The sequence below is a fragment of the Coturnix japonica genome, chromosome 4, assembly GCF_001577835.2.
Source record: "Coturnix japonica isolate 7356 chromosome 4, Coturnix japonica 2.1, whole genome shotgun sequence".
NCBI classification, from domain to species: Eukaryota; Metazoa; Chordata; class Aves; order Galliformes; family Phasianidae; genus Coturnix; species Coturnix japonica.
The window spans coordinates 30208746-30225582 of NC_029519.1; the positions used below are offsets into that span (position 1 = coordinate 30208746).

Here is a 16837-nt window from a genome sequence, read left to right on the forward strand (position 1 = left end):
TTACCTCTCATTTTTTAAGGGTTCCTCGTCTGTGTTAGCAATGCTGGGGAAGGGCACCAAAGCAGGAAAAGATCACCGGCCCATGCCGACTCCAAGGTGGCATCTGTGTTGCTGACCACAAGCAATGTATGCTGCTCCCAGGGATATTTGAGATGAATTTGAAAAATTGGAAGGTCCTGGAAAGTTGAACAAAGGAAAAGAAAGTATGAGGTTCTGTTGGCTTTTGGGGCATCGTTTGTAAGCATCAGGGTGGAATTTAGAAGAGGACACCTGCAGGAATAACTCGCTGGATGAGGAAGAAACCATGACACCATTTCAGTATACCACAATGTATGAAAAACAATACATACAGCTCAAAAATCAGAACATGGCCCTAGAGTCAAAACTGCAGCCCCGTACCACAGCCAATGCCCAAATACAAAAATAATTGCCTAGTGTGATCTACTCAGCTAGAGCCAGTTTGGGTGATGGCTACCATATGTGCCGAGGCTGGGTCCAGGTCAGGAGCAAACCAGCTTCACCTCAAGCCTCCTGACCTCATCTCTCATCTCACTGTTTTCATGTTATATTATTTAAGCAAGATAAAGGGTCATGGAATTGTAGGAGTTGGTAGGGACCTCCACAGATCTTCCAGTCCAATCCCCCTGCTAAATCAAGTTCACTAGAGTAGGCTGCACAGGAAACCATTCGGGAGGGTTTTACATATCTGCAGGGAAGGAGACTCACAGCCTCTCTGAGCAGCCTGATCCAGTGTTCTCTCACCCTTGTAGTAAAGGGTGTTTATATGGAAATTACTATGTTCCAGTTTGTGCCCATTGCCCCTCCTTCTGTTACTGAGAATCACTGAAAAGAGCCTGGCCCCATTCTCTTGAGACCTGGCTTTTAGATGTTTATAAGCATTGATAAGATCTCCCCTCAGTTTTCTCTTCTCCAGGCTGAACTGTCCGAGGTCTCTCAGCCTTTCCTCAAAGATGCTCCAGGCCCCTCATCATCTTTGTGACCCCCCACTCCATTCCCTCAAAAAGTTCCCTATCTTAAACTGAAGGAGCGCAGAACTGGACACAGTACTCCAGGTGTAGCCTCACAAGGACAGTATAGAAGGGAAAGGATCCTCTCCCTAGATATGCTAGCCATGCTCTTTTTAATGCACTCCAGAATCACATTGGCCTTCTTGTCCACTAGGGCACACTGCAATTCTATAGCTAATCCAAGAGACAACAACAAAGTTATCTAGCCCCTCTCAGAAGGGCAGAATTTTTGTATTCTTACTCGTCTTCCAGTATTCAGCTTCTCACTCAGAAAACCCCTCTGAAAGCCTCAAGCAGCAGCATATGTGGTAAAAGCAAGGGGATCCCAACACAGTTTCTGGCCTAAGTTCCAGCACCTGCAACACTAGTGCTGCTTCCTCAGCCATAGCACAGCTGTGCCACATGGAGTGACAAGTATGATTACAACCTCCAGTTTTCTCACCTCATTACCTTTGGTAAGTTTAAAAAGAGTGGGAGTCAAAGAGCTACTTAAGTGCAGCAAACAGTTTAGTTCAGCCGCTACAAAACACATTTAAGAGTGAAGAATGAATGCAGAAACATGACTATAATGTTCAAGGCAACTCTTTTCTCAGAGGAAATGCATGCAACTTCAAAAAATGAACTGTCTGCTGTCTCTTAAGTCATACAGAGCACCAGTGGTAATATCCTTGACTCAAATCAGATAGAGGAGAGTCAACTGGTTGGGCTGATAAGGGCTAATAGATCCTAATTGCCCTCCTTCCCCCTCTCTTGGGTGTTTTCACTCTCATAGTCACTGGCCATGGCTCATATCTCTACAGACGCTCAAGTTTGAGCTTCCTTTCCTGGATGATGTGCTGTAGAGGGGTTGGAGCTAGCCTTGTTCTCTGTTAGGCCTGGCTTACTTGCCCTTGGATCTTCTTTGTTCTTGCATGTCCACCTGATGGTCTCTACTGAGACAGGTTGCTGCTACCAATCTTTCTATGCCTGGCAGTGTGACTGCGCTAGAGAAGCTGCTGTGTTACTTGTACTGTGGCAACCTGTTTGTACTGTGTTTCCCTGTTTGACCTCCTGGTTGGCACAGCTGCTTTTCCTGCACCTTGCTGTTGGACTCATGACTCCAAAGTGAATACTCTCTGCCCTGATGGCACTTAAGAGTTCAGCACTGCTGGAGTTAGGGAGCTGCCTATTCCAAATGTGCTGAGATTACTTGTGTTGAATGTAACTTCGTGCCACTTGCAGGGCGTGTTTGTGTATGTATGTTCCTGTGAAACACAGAGGGTAGTGTAACAGAAGGGTATGGGACACTACTTAGGGCTTCTTTGTTGTTTGTTAGTAGTAGGAAGACTCAGGTTTCTTGGTGAGAGCTTGTAGCCCAGACCTGGGAACTCTTGAGCTGTGAGATGGCAGAGTGCAGTCTTTAAGAGAAGCAGTTGATGCTGAAAAGGATCTGGATAAATAGGTGCTTTTGGAGAACAGAAGGTTGTTTGGATGAAGGTCTAGTTCTATTTATATGCTGATATTCCTCTTTAAGGAAGACAAGTGCTGGGAAAAGTCTTTTTGAAATGTTTAAAGATCTCTGACCTTGTCTACAGTGTGTTTATTTTGCTTTAGGGATGCTGAGATGGTTTGATCGATCTGATGGAGCACTGCTTCCATCTCCTGGTCTCAGAGAGAAAGAGAGCTGGAACTGAAATAAGATTTTACTGCCACTATTAGGACCTGCAAGCCTCTTCCTTCTGCTTAGCAACGGAGCTGAGCAGAAAGTAATTGTAAAGTATTTTTTTTCCAGAGCACAAAAGTGAGGATGTACAAAGATAAAAATCTAATTGTGCTAACTGAAATGAAGTTAACTTCCAAACACAGGGATGAGTTAGTCTTATGGTGACCTTGAACCCTACTGCTTTCAAATAAATTGTTCCCAGCGCTATGTCTGGTGCCAAACGCGTGCCAGCATTGCCTACTTCCCTTCATTGAAAAAAATAACGTAATTGCACAAGAAAAATAGTGTGTCATCACTGGGAAATCACAGCTGTGTTGGAGCAGGTGCATGAAACAATGAAACAGTGAAGTCTCAAGGAAAAGAACAGTATGAGTGGTAACTGAAGGACTATTTAGATACAGAGCATCAGTAGTTTGTGGTTAGCAACCTGCAGATGCTTGAATCAGGACCACAATACTATGTTTGCAAGCTACTTAATGGGTAGCCCAGAAAAAATGGGAGGAGGGAAGAAGCCAAAGGATGCATTATTTGTAGTATCATAAGTAGTTAAATGTGTCGCATGATGGCAAATATTCTTAACTATGAAGAAAGTATGAGCAACAGGGAGAAGTTCTACAAAAGAGAGGGGCAAAGAATGAAAGGTAATCTAGTAACCATGTACTGAATCACCTTGGGATGGACGGAAAAGGAGGGAGGAGCAGACTGTTCACTGAAAATTTCGAAATGTTCAGAATGCAGCACTGTTACATAAAGTGTGATCTACCCTCTGGTCTTCAGCTCTGCTGCTGTAACAACCTGACTTCTCTTTAAAAAACAAACCTTAGATGACTTTTCAGTCTCTATGCAATGGACTAAGCTACTTTGCAAGAGTTCAGAGGATCAAGGCCAATGAAGTTAGGAATCTGAATGGCAGAGAAGTGGTATCTCAGAACTGAAAGATGGAAATAGCTCATCTTTCTTCACTGTCTTAAAAATGAAGTTCATCTTTCTCTTTCATCTGTTCTACAATCGTACTGCAGTTTATAAGAGTTCTCTGATTCCCAAATCTATTTCCTCATGGTCCCCGATGATGAGCCAGAAAGAGGAGTTGTGTCAGCCTGCAGCCGTCGCTAGGTGGTGCACGCCAACCACCAGCCTGAGCACTGCTTCCTCAGCCTCGGGGGGTGCACAGCTCCTAGCCCTGGGCAGAGTAGCTACGGGCAAGTTAAAATAAGAGATAAACAGATCTATGTTGTTATGTACCATCGAACTAGTAATGCTTTTCAATACAGACGTATTTTGGGGATTAGGGAAAGTTTCTGTGGGACAGGTTTTTTTTTGTTTTTTTGTTTTATTGTTTTTTTTTTTTTTTCATGATGAAACAGTGTTGAAAGGAATATGTCAGTCAGTTTTACAGCTGTGGGTGCCAGGGAAGAGAAAGGTGAGCTCTGGAGTTCCTTAAGCAGTTTGTTGGCCTGCAGAAATGTCTTGTAGTCCATTAATGCGCCATCTGGAACCACATCAACTCAGCATCATATAGCTAGTTTTCCAAGAGGGACTAGATTTTAAATCTACAGCCTGGTCAGGGATGAGGAATACATTTTGTAAGAGGAGAAATCAGGTTGATGAACAAGTTAAAAGCAAGCCTAAGGAAATGCCTTATTGTATATCATGCAGTTATATCAGTGTAACTTGTCACTATATGATGGTGGGGATGCTGGGAGCTTGCAAGCACTCAAGAAGTGTCTAAATTCAGGAAAAACCAAAACCCTGTCCTCAATGGCTTTTTGACCCTAAAATCTCCAGTCTCTTAGTCCTTTAGAACCCACATTCTTGTTTGTCCATTGCCTTTCTTTTAATGATTTGCATAACAATTATTGTTCTTAAAGCAGTGGATTGACTTGGCCATATGCATCCTTTGCAGGTTATGAGATCAGCTTGTATGTATTTGGACTTAACCACAGGAAAGCTCTCTGTTTCTTGTTACCAGGATCTCTCTCCTTTTTTGGGAAGTACACTTTTGTGGTTTGTTTTTTTGTTGTTTATTTGTGTTTTTTTTTAATGTTAGTTTTGCTTTGTTATGGAGTTCCCATTCCTCCATCTCTCCGGCTGATGGGGCTGAATGCTGGGCAAGATTCTCCTCTGAGCAACAGAAAGAACAATGTATGCCCACTTCTTTCTGCATATGTACGAGAGCCCTATCTATAATCTCTCATTGCGCAATATGAAGTTTTTATGCAGTAAAGTGGTAATACTAGCATTTTCCAGCCTTCGGTCAGTAGCACCCTATTGTTACTACAGACCCCTTCTGAGGAAGGGATCCAACTGTTTTCCTCCAGAGACAATTCCTGAGCCGTTCCAGAATGTCTTCAACCAGTGAGAGCGCAATCTTTCGTGCTCTCTGTTGCAAGCCAAAGCAGCTTGTGGTTTGTTATATTCATCCCAATCCCTGTGAATGAAGACTCGGAATGCAGTCAAGGCGTTGATTGAGCACGAGTGTGCCTTTATTTATTAAAACATGGGAGAGGACATGAGGGAAAAAAAAAAAAGAAAAGAAAGAAAAGAAAGAAAGAAAAGTAGAGAGCAAGAGGGGCTGGGGAAAAAAAAAAAAAAAAGACAGAAAAGCAAGTCACCACTGCAGATGTCTTGATGTCCTTGAGGGTCAGTCCACCTCCTCATTCTTCTTGGTTGGTCAAGGATGTGGTGGGGCCGTGAGCCACCAGCTGTGGGATTAGCAGTGCCTTCTGATCCCATGTGATGATTCCTTCTAATTGGGCCAAAAGCTGTTGCCAGGTGGAGTGCCCAGTATCATGTGCCATGCGCATACCATGCTGGCTGTTCTTCTCCTCTTGCGTGGTGGTCGTGGTTGGCAGGGGGAACACCAGAGGCCACGTTAAGCAAGAGGACTAAATCTTGACTTCCTCTGAGCTTGAGCACAACATGTGTTTGTTCTGCAACTTCCACAAGAGTGTTACAGTACAGTTTTTGTTCTGAGGCCTTCACAAGATTGTTACGGTTTGGAAAAAATCCTTTAGAGCTCTATTGCCTGTTCAGATTCTGATCTACTCTTTAAAAACGTACATGGTTTACACAGTTCTACTTATGAAACCAAAGAGATATGAAGTTTAATTTCTTTCTTCATGTATGGCAGACCTTTAAGCATAGAAGCCAATTTTCCAAGTTTAGTTGCATTGACCAGCTGGTATTCTCACAGATCTTTGGTTATTCCTCTCTGTCTGGAACATTTATCTCCAACAAAATCAAGCAGGATGTTTCAAAACATTAATATCCAACTGTATGCACAGCACCACTGTGGTACTTGTCAATGCAATGAAAGATGAAAGAGGCAGAACAATCATATGGCTTCTAATGTGTTTGTATTTTAAATTACTTAATATTATGTTAGAGGTATTTTTTTAAAGCATGTCCACAGGTAATAAGAACCAGAACACTCAAAACATTGCAGATAATACTGCAGAACAAAAATAATTACAGTTTACTATAAGCTGGAAACTAGTGCATAATACAAACAGTATGGTTGCACCTTGCCCTTCCAGCAGTGTCCAGTACATTTGTAGCATGACTTCATCAGTCACCAACCAGAAAACATAATGCTAAGTTACAATACAGCTTTTATTGAAAACCTTGTCACTGATTTATTACCATCATGAAGGCCTGTTATACATCTTGACATAACTGGGTATTAATAAAAAGAGAGCAGCATTAGTTCTGCGTTTATAGATATTTCTGGAATGCATTGGTATTATTTTGGCTTGTTCTTTTAAATTAAAAGCATGCTCTGCTGTAGCACAGCTGAATTTTTCTCCATATAAACGACTTGCACTTAAGAGAGCTCACGATAAAGACAGGTTGAAGTGGCTTGGGCAGCAGCTGTCAGATACTACAGTTCAAAGTTAGACTCTTTTCTATTCCAGATTAACAGATGAGGATTCAGGTCAGGTTCAGCTTTGATACCAAGAAAAACCTCTTCTTCATAAGAGTGATAAGACATGTGTGCCCCGGTGGCGCAGTGGTAGGAATGCCGCATTGCAACACCGGAGGCCCTAGGTTCAAATCCCCCCTGTGGCGCAAGTGGTACAAGTGCCGCTCTGCTGCACAGAGGCTCGAATCCCGGGGGTTGGACTCGATGATCTCTAAGGTCCCTTCCAACCCACACAAGACTATGAGACTATGACTATGACTATGATACTATGACATTGGAACAGGCTGCCCAGGACGGTGGTGAAGTCATTGTCCCTGGAGGTGATCAAGAAACTTGTGGACATGGCACCTAGGGACTTGGTTCAGTGGGTGTGGTGGTGATCTGCTGATGACTGGACCGGACGATCTTAGTGGTCTTTTCCAACCTTAATGATTCTATGACAGTTGTACTGACCCCAAGTTTTCAGTGGTGCAGTAACTATTAACACTTAACGTCATTTGGAAGCTAAAGGCTGTGGATTAAGGCATGGATCATTCTTCTGTCTTAAGATGTTCTCATTAGCCATAGCTAGAAAAAAGATGGTATCATTCACTGCTGTCTGAGGTGCGCAGTAGTTAAGGACTGATCACTTGCACAAGCTGCTAGCTACAAGTGATTAAGAGCAGAGTATTTCAGTTTGTAAAGAAAACAAGCTTTTAAGACACACATGACTATACACAAGGTATTTATGGTTCAGCAAAGGTACATATGATGCTCCAGTGCCTCAAGATCTCCCATTTATTAAGTTCTATCTCATCAGTGCTGAGCTTTTCACCTAAGTCCCCAGCCTTACCAGCCGTTAGAAAAAAGAAGAATCTGCAACCCTGAGCAGAAGCACTTCCAAATCACATGATGCAATTGTTCTAGAGAAATCAACAGTGTCAACTCCCAGAAGCATGCTTTAAGGAAAAACAAGCTGTTAGCAGCAGACTGAACTGGGGACTACAGATTTGATGCTGGCCCCCTAGGAAGCACTATGGGAGTAGAGCTCTTTCATTTGGAAGCATTCTCTACAGATTGTCTGTAATTTCTCGAGATATTTCTGTGTAACCGCAAGCCGTAAAGTTTTTATTGACCATTTGTGATTTGTGCAATAAGGTTTCTGTTATTTTTATAAGCCCTGGGGCTTGAGACAGAAGAGAAAGTCCATTTGATGTTCCCCCTTGCCAAAAGTTGTCCTTCATGCTTGTTATTATCAGACAAATACACAATACAGTAACTTTGCCACCTGTGTTCCCAGAAGCAGCTGTATTTCACGGTTTCTGCTTATTTTTGTTTTGGTCAGATATGTTGAAAGTGAATTCACAACATCAGCCTAGTGATAGAAGAATTCACTTTCCTTTGGATTTGATTTTTTTTTTCCTTACAAACTATACTTTTTCCGAAACCACATCTGCATTGTGGCCATGGAACACAATTCAGATCCCCAAACAACTTATTTTCTGTTTGTAAAAGCACATCTTAAGGCACTATTTACTACGTGTGCAAATGTAATACTATGATTCTAATTCTGGGATTCTACGCTGGAATTTGCACAAAAGCTTTGAAGTAGCAACAGACAATAATTCCCCTTTAGGAAAGAAGCACCGTCGTGTTTTCTTATTTCAGGACATGATTCATAGGATTTCTAACTACTACATGTTTCAGTTCTCCAGTGGGAATTTGTCTTTTCAGGTGCTCTTTTAAAGTCACAGGACAGAATAATTTTCATTGGAGCTGGATTTTTATCTCTCTGCATGTATCCAAGCCTTGTATAACATGCATTTCACTTTCACTCATTATTCCAAAAGAAAACTCAGAGACATAAAAATGAGTAATGACTTTTTCTTGATGCACACATCCCTAACACACTTGAGCACTGTTCAGTTGTGACAGGCAATGCTAAAGGAGCCACACGGGCTGGGAAGCACAGCAATATGCAAAAGGACTAAAGAAGAACAAAAAAAACCCCCAAAAAACAAAAAACAAAACCAACAGATTTCATCATTTTTGGTCACCAAAGAAACATTTGGGTATAAAATAGCATAGAGCTACTTACAGATAAAAGCACAGTAATGGAAAAAAATCTGGACAGATCCTTGGCCTGTGATGGTGCATAGCCCAGCATAGGTTTGCAAAACTGGAAAGAATCAGAGAAGCAAGAGGAAGCGGCCTTACCTTGCACCATTTCATACTGCTGTCTGTCAGTGTGTCAGGATCTGCACTTTTCAAAAGAATAAATACCCTTTGGGGCATCTGCCATATTACAGATACATACAGACATGTAGAAGAAATAAAGGGGTAGGGAAAGGTAAGCAACCCCTCTCCCTGAAGGCATTTATCTGTTGTATTTTACATGCATAGCTGTGTCTCAGGAACTTCTGTGTCCTTGGAATTTTCTCTGCAATATTCTTTCCAGGAAGAAAGATCAATGACATGTATGACAGGACACGGGAAATTCTGAAGATCCCCCTTTTTTTTTTGTTCTGTTTTGTTTTGTTTTTTCAAGAAAATCAAAATAACATCTTGCAAGTTCTCCTATCACTGATAAATGAACTCCAAGCTATTCCTAAAATCCCCCTTTGTGCATACTCACTGTATGCACGTACTTTGCTTCTCTCTCTATGACAAAAACACTGAGTTTAGAACTCACTCAAAAGAGCTGCTAGTGAAATTATCAGTATATCTGTTAAGTTTTGAACTGAATTCGTGCAATGCATGGGGAATAAAAATCAGTATCATTTACTAGACCAGAGAGATCCTGGGGTATATAACCCTACCAGCTGCCCAGATCAAAGTGATGAAATGCTACTTTCAGAAATGGATCTAACGAATGTCATTTTCCTTCCTTTTTCTGAGAAATTAACGTGCAGCTTCAATCATGATGGCTTATACTGAGCATGATGTAAGACTAAAACAATCATGCTAGAAGCTGTTTCTCAGCCTGCAGGTGGCCCTCACAGCTTTTCCCATGACACTAGTAATCTTTTATACACTTCTCAATGGAATCATTGAGAAGATTGCACAGAAGAGCGCCGTGGAGTTATCAGACTTACATGCACAGGATTTTTAAGGCCCCCTAGTGTTTCTTATTGAGAGTTAGAACCTATTGTCAGTGGAAAGACTTAAGCATAGCTGGTTACTTGGATTTTTAAGTCTCTATGTTGATACTGAAAACAAAACCATTGCAAACAGCCCTATTATGCAGCAGAGACGATTAAGTAAAAATGTCTTCAACTGAGAGAGGCTGTGGGATGACTTCAGTGTTTAAAATTAAAGCAGTGCAAAACAGGACTTCAAATTCTTTCTCAAACTGTAAGACTTGGTTTATTGGTAAATCCATGCATTCAGCATACACCTGCACAAGAAACACAACTGATAAGTGCTTGTACTTACAAGCACCTAAGGCATGTGGTGAGAAGGTAGCTGTGATGTGACACTACCTACTGCCAGTGCATGAACTTTCAGAGGTTTTGGGCCCAGGATTAGATAGGCCTGTCTCTGTCACTAACAAGTACAGCTACCCCATAAAGGCTGTCAGATGTGAAGCAAAAGACTTTGGAAAATGGACTTTTGACATCTGTGAACAGGAAGAAGGCTGTGAGATGGATAAATATGTTTTCTGGCTACTTCTTCAATAATTCACATAATGGAATGGTTTTTATTCCTCCAGGATGTTGTTTCTGGTCACCCCCAGGTGCATGGCTACATCACTGAGGCAGTTTAAGTGTTATTTACTTATTAGCTAAAATTTCCTCCAGGCTCCAGGTGGTAGCATACAGACAGTGCAGGATATTGGTGGACAGAAGTGGGGTTGTGGGAGGCTGCTATCAAACTGTAGCAGATGGAAAACAAAGAAATGAGGAGAGCAGATTCTAGAAAGGAAGAATCTCAGAACTCCCTGGGCTCCCTGTGCAGTACAGATTTTCATATTGTATCCACAAATATCAATTTACTTCTTCAGTAATTCCCTGAAAATTGTCCAATATGCTTGAGGATCAATTGTTCATTATCTTGTTCACAAAATATCTCTGCTGGAATCTTAAAACAACCATCAAAACACACTAGCAAATTGCTTTTGCTTTTGCACTTGAGAGGGGACAGTATCAAGCAGCTTATATTTAGAAAATGTGTTCATGCATAACATTGTTTTCTGTAGTTTTACATGGCAACAACCAACAAAATACAGTTACGCCATAAGAAAGTATGTTAATCTGAAGGACAAGAAAATGAGTTCAACACTTGTCTAAATTCATATACAATACCCCAACACACCAAGAGACGGACTACCCTAGAAAGATGTTCAGCTTAGGGAACTACCAAATATTTGTCCAATACCAACGTAGTTCCATACCTGAGCATGTTCACACATTCAGAAATATAAGCTAGATAGTCAGCAGAGAAGACAACAAGGCCCTATTGTTGTAACAGGACAGGACCTCTATCACACGGTATTCCTGCCAGTGCATCCTCTCCTCCCTGGTTCCAGCATCACTCTGGTCACATTACTCCTACCCATGCCACTGGCCAGCAAAGCACCAGTACTGGACTGCCAAGTTCAAAACCTTGTTACAGGCAAAGCCGAACATCCTTTGTGAGCTGTGCAATACAGAATATATTGGTTTTCTTATAATTATTTTCTTATTTTACAAAAAATTACATGCAAACCATTTATAAAAAATAGCATAATGGTGACATACAAAGCGGGCTTCATGGGACAAAGTGGCCATAAAATTGTTATTGGCCATTGAGGAGGAAGGAATGGTAAACTGCAACACAGAAAAAGGGGGAAAAAAGAGACTTCAAGCAAAGAAAAACCTTCTTGTTCTTTCATGTTCTTCAGTGGAATCCTCAATTGAATTCTTAGGGCTATATCCTCTTTGATTTTGATAGTTTTCAGGCACATAAAGTCCTTTCAGGATGCAGGTCTTAATCTCAATCACTCTCTTCTTTCCAAAGATGCCAAGGAAGTTCAGAAATAACTAAAAACTTTTAGCTCATCTTCCTCATATATACGCCAGATGGAGAAAAGACTGGAAATAAGATTTTAAGTGGTAACTTTTCATGTGTCCTGAATGTTTAATGTACAAGAAGAACTAACTTACTTTTAGAAGTACCTAAACATTGGTAAATGATGGGTGAAGATTTAGAAAAAAAAGTGCCTATGAGATAAAGGGCCAGGAAGCATTAGAAATAGAGACAGCAGTAATGTAACATCCTTCATTTGACCAGAAATCGTCTGTAAAAGGCAGTAGTTTGGCAGTACAGAAAGAATCTCAAGTTCATCAAAACTTTGCTCAGCACCAGGTGGTGCTATTCTGCTTCAAAAAAAGATCTTATGAACTACTAAAATATTAATTAAGCTCTGATTAAATGCAAACTGGAGAGAAAAGTACCTATTTTCTCAAGCTATAAGCCATTTCTGGGACTGCTTTTTGCCTTCTGTGTTCATATTTTTTAAGAAGTAGATGTTTGTCAGTACACCTGATATAGTACACCCAACAAAATCACTGTCATTATCCAGTAGTAATCAGCAGAAGACCAAGCAATGCTGGAAATAAGCCAACATAGGCTTGAAGAAAGTTGCTGCACAGAATTGCAGAATTTATACATATTCATCTGTTACAGGTCACAGTTCTGAAAAACTACATTTGGAATTATCTGTGGTTTTAATACAGTAGAAGCACATTTGGTAAGGAAGCCACTTACCAGAAAAGGCAATAGAACACAACACTGAATTACACAGTGTTAACTGACCGGTTTCTTTATCGGTTTTCATCCTTTGTGGTAATGTGTAGTCCCTGCTTGCCCACTATGTCCAAATATGAGCAATTTTCAATTTCTAAGTAAAAGGGAAAATACATATGACTGTCAGATGAAAAAAATATGGTCTATAGGCTGTCAAATCCCTGTATTTTCAGATGAGCAGAAAATGTGGTCTCTGGTTCATTTTTTCCTGGATCCCTTCATTTACCATAGCTTAATGAAATAAGAGATGTGAACTTGATACTGAGCTGCCCCAGTTAATAGCTTGGCATAACAAAATAAATGGAAATAGACAGGGGCTTAAGTTAATATGCTGGACTATGAATTGCAGCTGGTAGGACACATTCACAGCGCCTGCTCTGCTGTCTGTTACATTCATAAGGAAAAACATGAGGAAGGATGCAATAGCCAGGACAGTAACCTTGTGCTCAATCAGCAGTTTGCCACAGCCCTTAGTTTCTGAGCTGAGTACAGTAAAGCACAACACTCATCACTAGTAGGCATGATTGAACTGAAATAATGCTTTTTCCTATTAACGTATCACCAAGACAAAAAACTCAAAAGGAAAATATAAACCTGGAGAGATGAATTCCTACTTGCTTAGCATTCCTAATTTCAATCAGATCCCTTACAGTCTTCTCACAACTTTTGTTTTAACCGAATGGAGTTACAGCTGACTCACCTTCATGCAAGATTCATACTTATCCCATCCTGGGTCTGCAGCCAACAGCAGCTCTGAAGTATATTGGGCTAAAGTAGTACGTGCTGACTCACAAGGAGTGGAAAAGTAAAATGTATGTAGAACTGATTCATAATTATCTAATATTTCATTCTCCAAATTCAGTGGAATGATTGGATACTTTTCCAAAAGACTTCAGCTATCCACACAGAGCTAACAATTCATGGCTAATGATATAAGTGTCAAATGATAAGCACAAAGCAATGATAAGCTGATTTTCATCTCTTGTAGCTAACGAAAGCAGATCAGTGTTTGATCCCCAGGCACGCTAAAACTTAGTAGCCAACTCAAGGAGGGTGCTGCAATATTGCAAAAGTAGCTTTTCTTGTGTACTCCAAAGAAATGTGGTGATCCAAGGACTATTGAGACAGGAAATTGTTTCATAACCAAGAGACCAACAACTACTTATTTAAGAAAAAAAAAACAACACATGAAAACACTACAACGACAGAAAGAGATCTCTGTCATAAGCAGAGCATCACAATACTTTGCTATTTCTTTTACAGAAGAAGTACCAGAATAGCTCTTCAACACACTCAAAGGGCCTTCATAAGGCAGCTCAACTGGCAGTAAAAGTGCACAGACAGAAGGGGAGCCCAGGCGTGCTGCAATTATTTTGCATGCCAGGGTGCCTACTAAAATTCATTTCTGTTGTCACTGCTGTTTTTAAGAGGCTTAATATCCCTAACACATTTGTTTCTTTGCATTGCAGAACTTTTCAGTCTTTGTCCAGTTGCATGAATTTCACTTGATTCAAAAAAACACTGTAACACCGTGTTCTTAATACATAGTTAAATACCAGAACTGGCGAACCTCCAATGTAATGATGACCTTACTTTCCTGTGGCATATTGTGCACGTGCTGAAATCTTGCTGAAAATACAATAAAACAATAGTCCAGGGAACTTTCAATCTCTGCTAAAATAATTCTTGTAAATGGCAGAGGCTGGGGATTTGTAGAAGTCGCTTTGAGAATTAACCCTTCCAGCACAGATCCCTTTTAATCTTAGAAGCTTGTGTGCAGCAAAGGTAACGTAAACTTATGCAGGGGAAAAAAACACACAGCTCTGAATGTATCATTGGATCACTGTTGAAATTCTGCTCCCTTTTCCTTTTTCCAGCTGTTGACTGCAAATACTGAGCTTAGCCACACTAAATGTGATAAAGTTGTGATTAATATCTAGAAAAACACTCTACTTTTCCTGTTTATCAGCAACAAGACACTGATGTATCTGTCATTTCATAATCTATGTAACCCCACCTCACCCCCCCCACACACTTATTTTTTTCCATTTCAGCTCTCTTTTTTAATGCTTAAATGCTTTTTCGGCGAGTTGTAAGCAACTCTACTGCAGGTTTTCACAACCAGTTCTAGGCTTGGGTAAAAATGTTAGTACCAGATGATATTATCGTGAAGGTCAGCATTAGGTGATTGGAAGTAACACCAGAAAAAAAAGCGATATCCTGCGAGAAGGATCACAAGGACAAAGGAAAAATGACAAATATCCTGGACAGGCCTTCTGGCAATGCCAGGGGGTTTTGGTGGGAATGTTTGGTTTTCTTGTTTTCTACAAGCAAACTCTACTTACAAACAAAATGAATATTGCGTTGCCCTAAGCAAACTGGAAAACACAACACTACTGTGTATCAAATCAAACAGCACTGCCACCTCAGGCATAAAGACAGTACTCACAACAAAATATATATATACAAAAGAAAATCTCTGCCGCTTACTGCTCTGCTGCGGTTACACAATGCTGTGCTCATAACCACCTATAAAGGACTGATGGGAATCCAGTGCTCCAGAGAAGCTGTTCAAGTCCCAGGTCTATGTTGAGTTCGAGACTAACCTTTATAATCTCAGTATGCACATGCAGGGATTTCTGCTTCTCATTTGCCTGAGACTGATATACACTGCTCGCAGCTCTGGCTCTTAATCATGCTGCTGTTGGATGTTAAGCTGCAGAAGGCTGATTATTTCAAGTTGTAAAATATTTTTTTATTAACTGATGCTCCTATCAGCAGCACCAATTTTGTTTTTCATTTTTCCAGTACAGCTTAAAATGATCTCCATTTTCTCTTTCCTACTTCCACAAGTCTCATTTACCAGAGCAGATACACCGTGAGGACACAAAAGTAGCTCTATCTGTGAATAGAAGGAAAATTTCTATCCCCACCATCTGATCCATACTTCCAAGAACATTTGCAGGTGAAACACTCCACGTTTCACATCACTGGTCAATTCAATGATTTTAATCACCAGGAAAACAAGTAGGGATAAAAGGTTTTATCACCCCGCGCGGAGGCTCTGGGACAAAGAGTCCAACGTCTGCCAGTTTGGAAGGATCCCACCGACACACCGCCGTTTTCTGGGAGCCGCTCCCCGCAGGTGAGGGGACGGGACGGGGCAGGCGTCAGGACGCCGCAGCGTCCCGGCAGCGTCCCGGCCCGACATCCCCCGCCTCTCGGCCCGGGCCGCGCTTCCCCCGCCCCGCGGCGGGCTCGGGGGCCGGACGGGCGGGGCGGCGGAGGCGGGCGGCTTGAAGGGCTCCCACCTGCCCACAGCCGCCCGCCCGCAGTCCCCGGTGCCGCGAGGCGGGCGATGAGGGGGCCGCGGGCGGGCGCGATGTTCGGGGCGGGCAGGTACAGCATCCCGCGGCCCGTCACCAGGAACCTGGAGGACCTGGACTCGGTGCAGAGCGTTCTGCTGCACAGGTCAGCGGCGGGACGGGACGGGACGGGGGCGGGAGGCTGCGGCGGGGAGCGGGCCCCTCGGCGCAGCCCGGATCGGAGCGAGCGAGGGGCAGGCGGCGGTGGGGCCCGAGCCCCCGGCTCCGCGGCGGGGCTCCTCGCGGCGGCCTTTTGTTGCCGAGGCAGGAAATGAAACGGGCCGATCCCGTGTCTGCATTCGCCTTCTCCGGGTGCTCGGGCTCCCGCGGCCCCTCGGCAGGCAGGTGGGGCAGCGCGCCCGGCTCTGCTGGTGCCGTGGAAGAGCGCGGCGTCTGACCGGGGTTCAGAGATGGAGGTGACAGAGGCTGGGAGCGCTCCTTCAAGGAGAGGAGGAAAAACTTAACTCGAGAGCAGATCTGAGGTGGGCAATCGTTAATGAATGTGCAGGAGAAGCGCTGCCTGCTTTAGCCCTGCCTTCCTCATCCCTAACGTGCAACGTCCCACGGTATTCCACCTCAAAGAAATCGTACCGATAATATCTAATCCGATCCGAGAGCCGCCTCGGTGCCACCTCCTTGTACAAGGAAAGCACCATCCCGTTCAGTGGTGCTCAACAGAAGCGCATCTGCTCTGTGCACTGCCCGTTTCCTCAAGCATTTTCTCGGCTGTGTTGATTTATTTCCCACTGTAAAGAAAAAAACGTGCTCTCTCGCTGGCTCCAAACTGCTATTGCTATGGGAACTGACAACTGATGATTTGCTCAGCTTCCCTCCTGCTGAAAGCACCCAACTGAACCAACAGTTTCTTGGAATGCCTGAGGATGGAAGCAGTGCTTGCAGCAAGCAGGCGCTCTGCAGTTGGCCTGTTCCTACACTGCTCTGCTGCAGCCCTGGAAGCTGAAAGCTGAGCTGTGTGCTACCAGGGATCCCCTGGTATCTGAAATGCCGGGAATGCATTTGTTAGTGACTTGATAAAGACACATCTTGTTTTTCA

At 42.6% G+C, this 16837-nt stretch overlaps 1 protein-coding gene and 1 long non-coding RNA gene across 3 annotated transcripts in view; one reads left to right on the forward strand and one right to left on the reverse strand.

Annotated features, from left to right (window-relative positions):
* The window catches only part of LOC107313225, a 74741-nt gene that overhangs the window by 53979 nt on the left and 3925 nt on the right, over positions 1-16837 (reverse strand). For both annotated transcript variants that reach the window (XR_004307230.1, XR_001554869.2), the window contains exon 2: positions 5-176. This is a non-coding gene — a long non-coding RNA (uncharacterized LOC107313225). The remainder of the gene's footprint in view (positions 1-4; positions 177-16837) is intronic.
* INTU (inturned planar cell polarity protein) overlaps positions 15687-16837 on the forward strand; it is a 40219-nt gene continuing 39068 nt past the window's right edge. Inside the window, exon 1 of the mRNA XM_015861253.2 lies at positions 15687-15889. Coding sequence (XP_015716739.1) covers positions 15777-15889 — 113 coding nt within the window. The 5' untranslated portion in view covers positions 15687-15776. The remainder of the gene's footprint in view (positions 15890-16837) is intronic.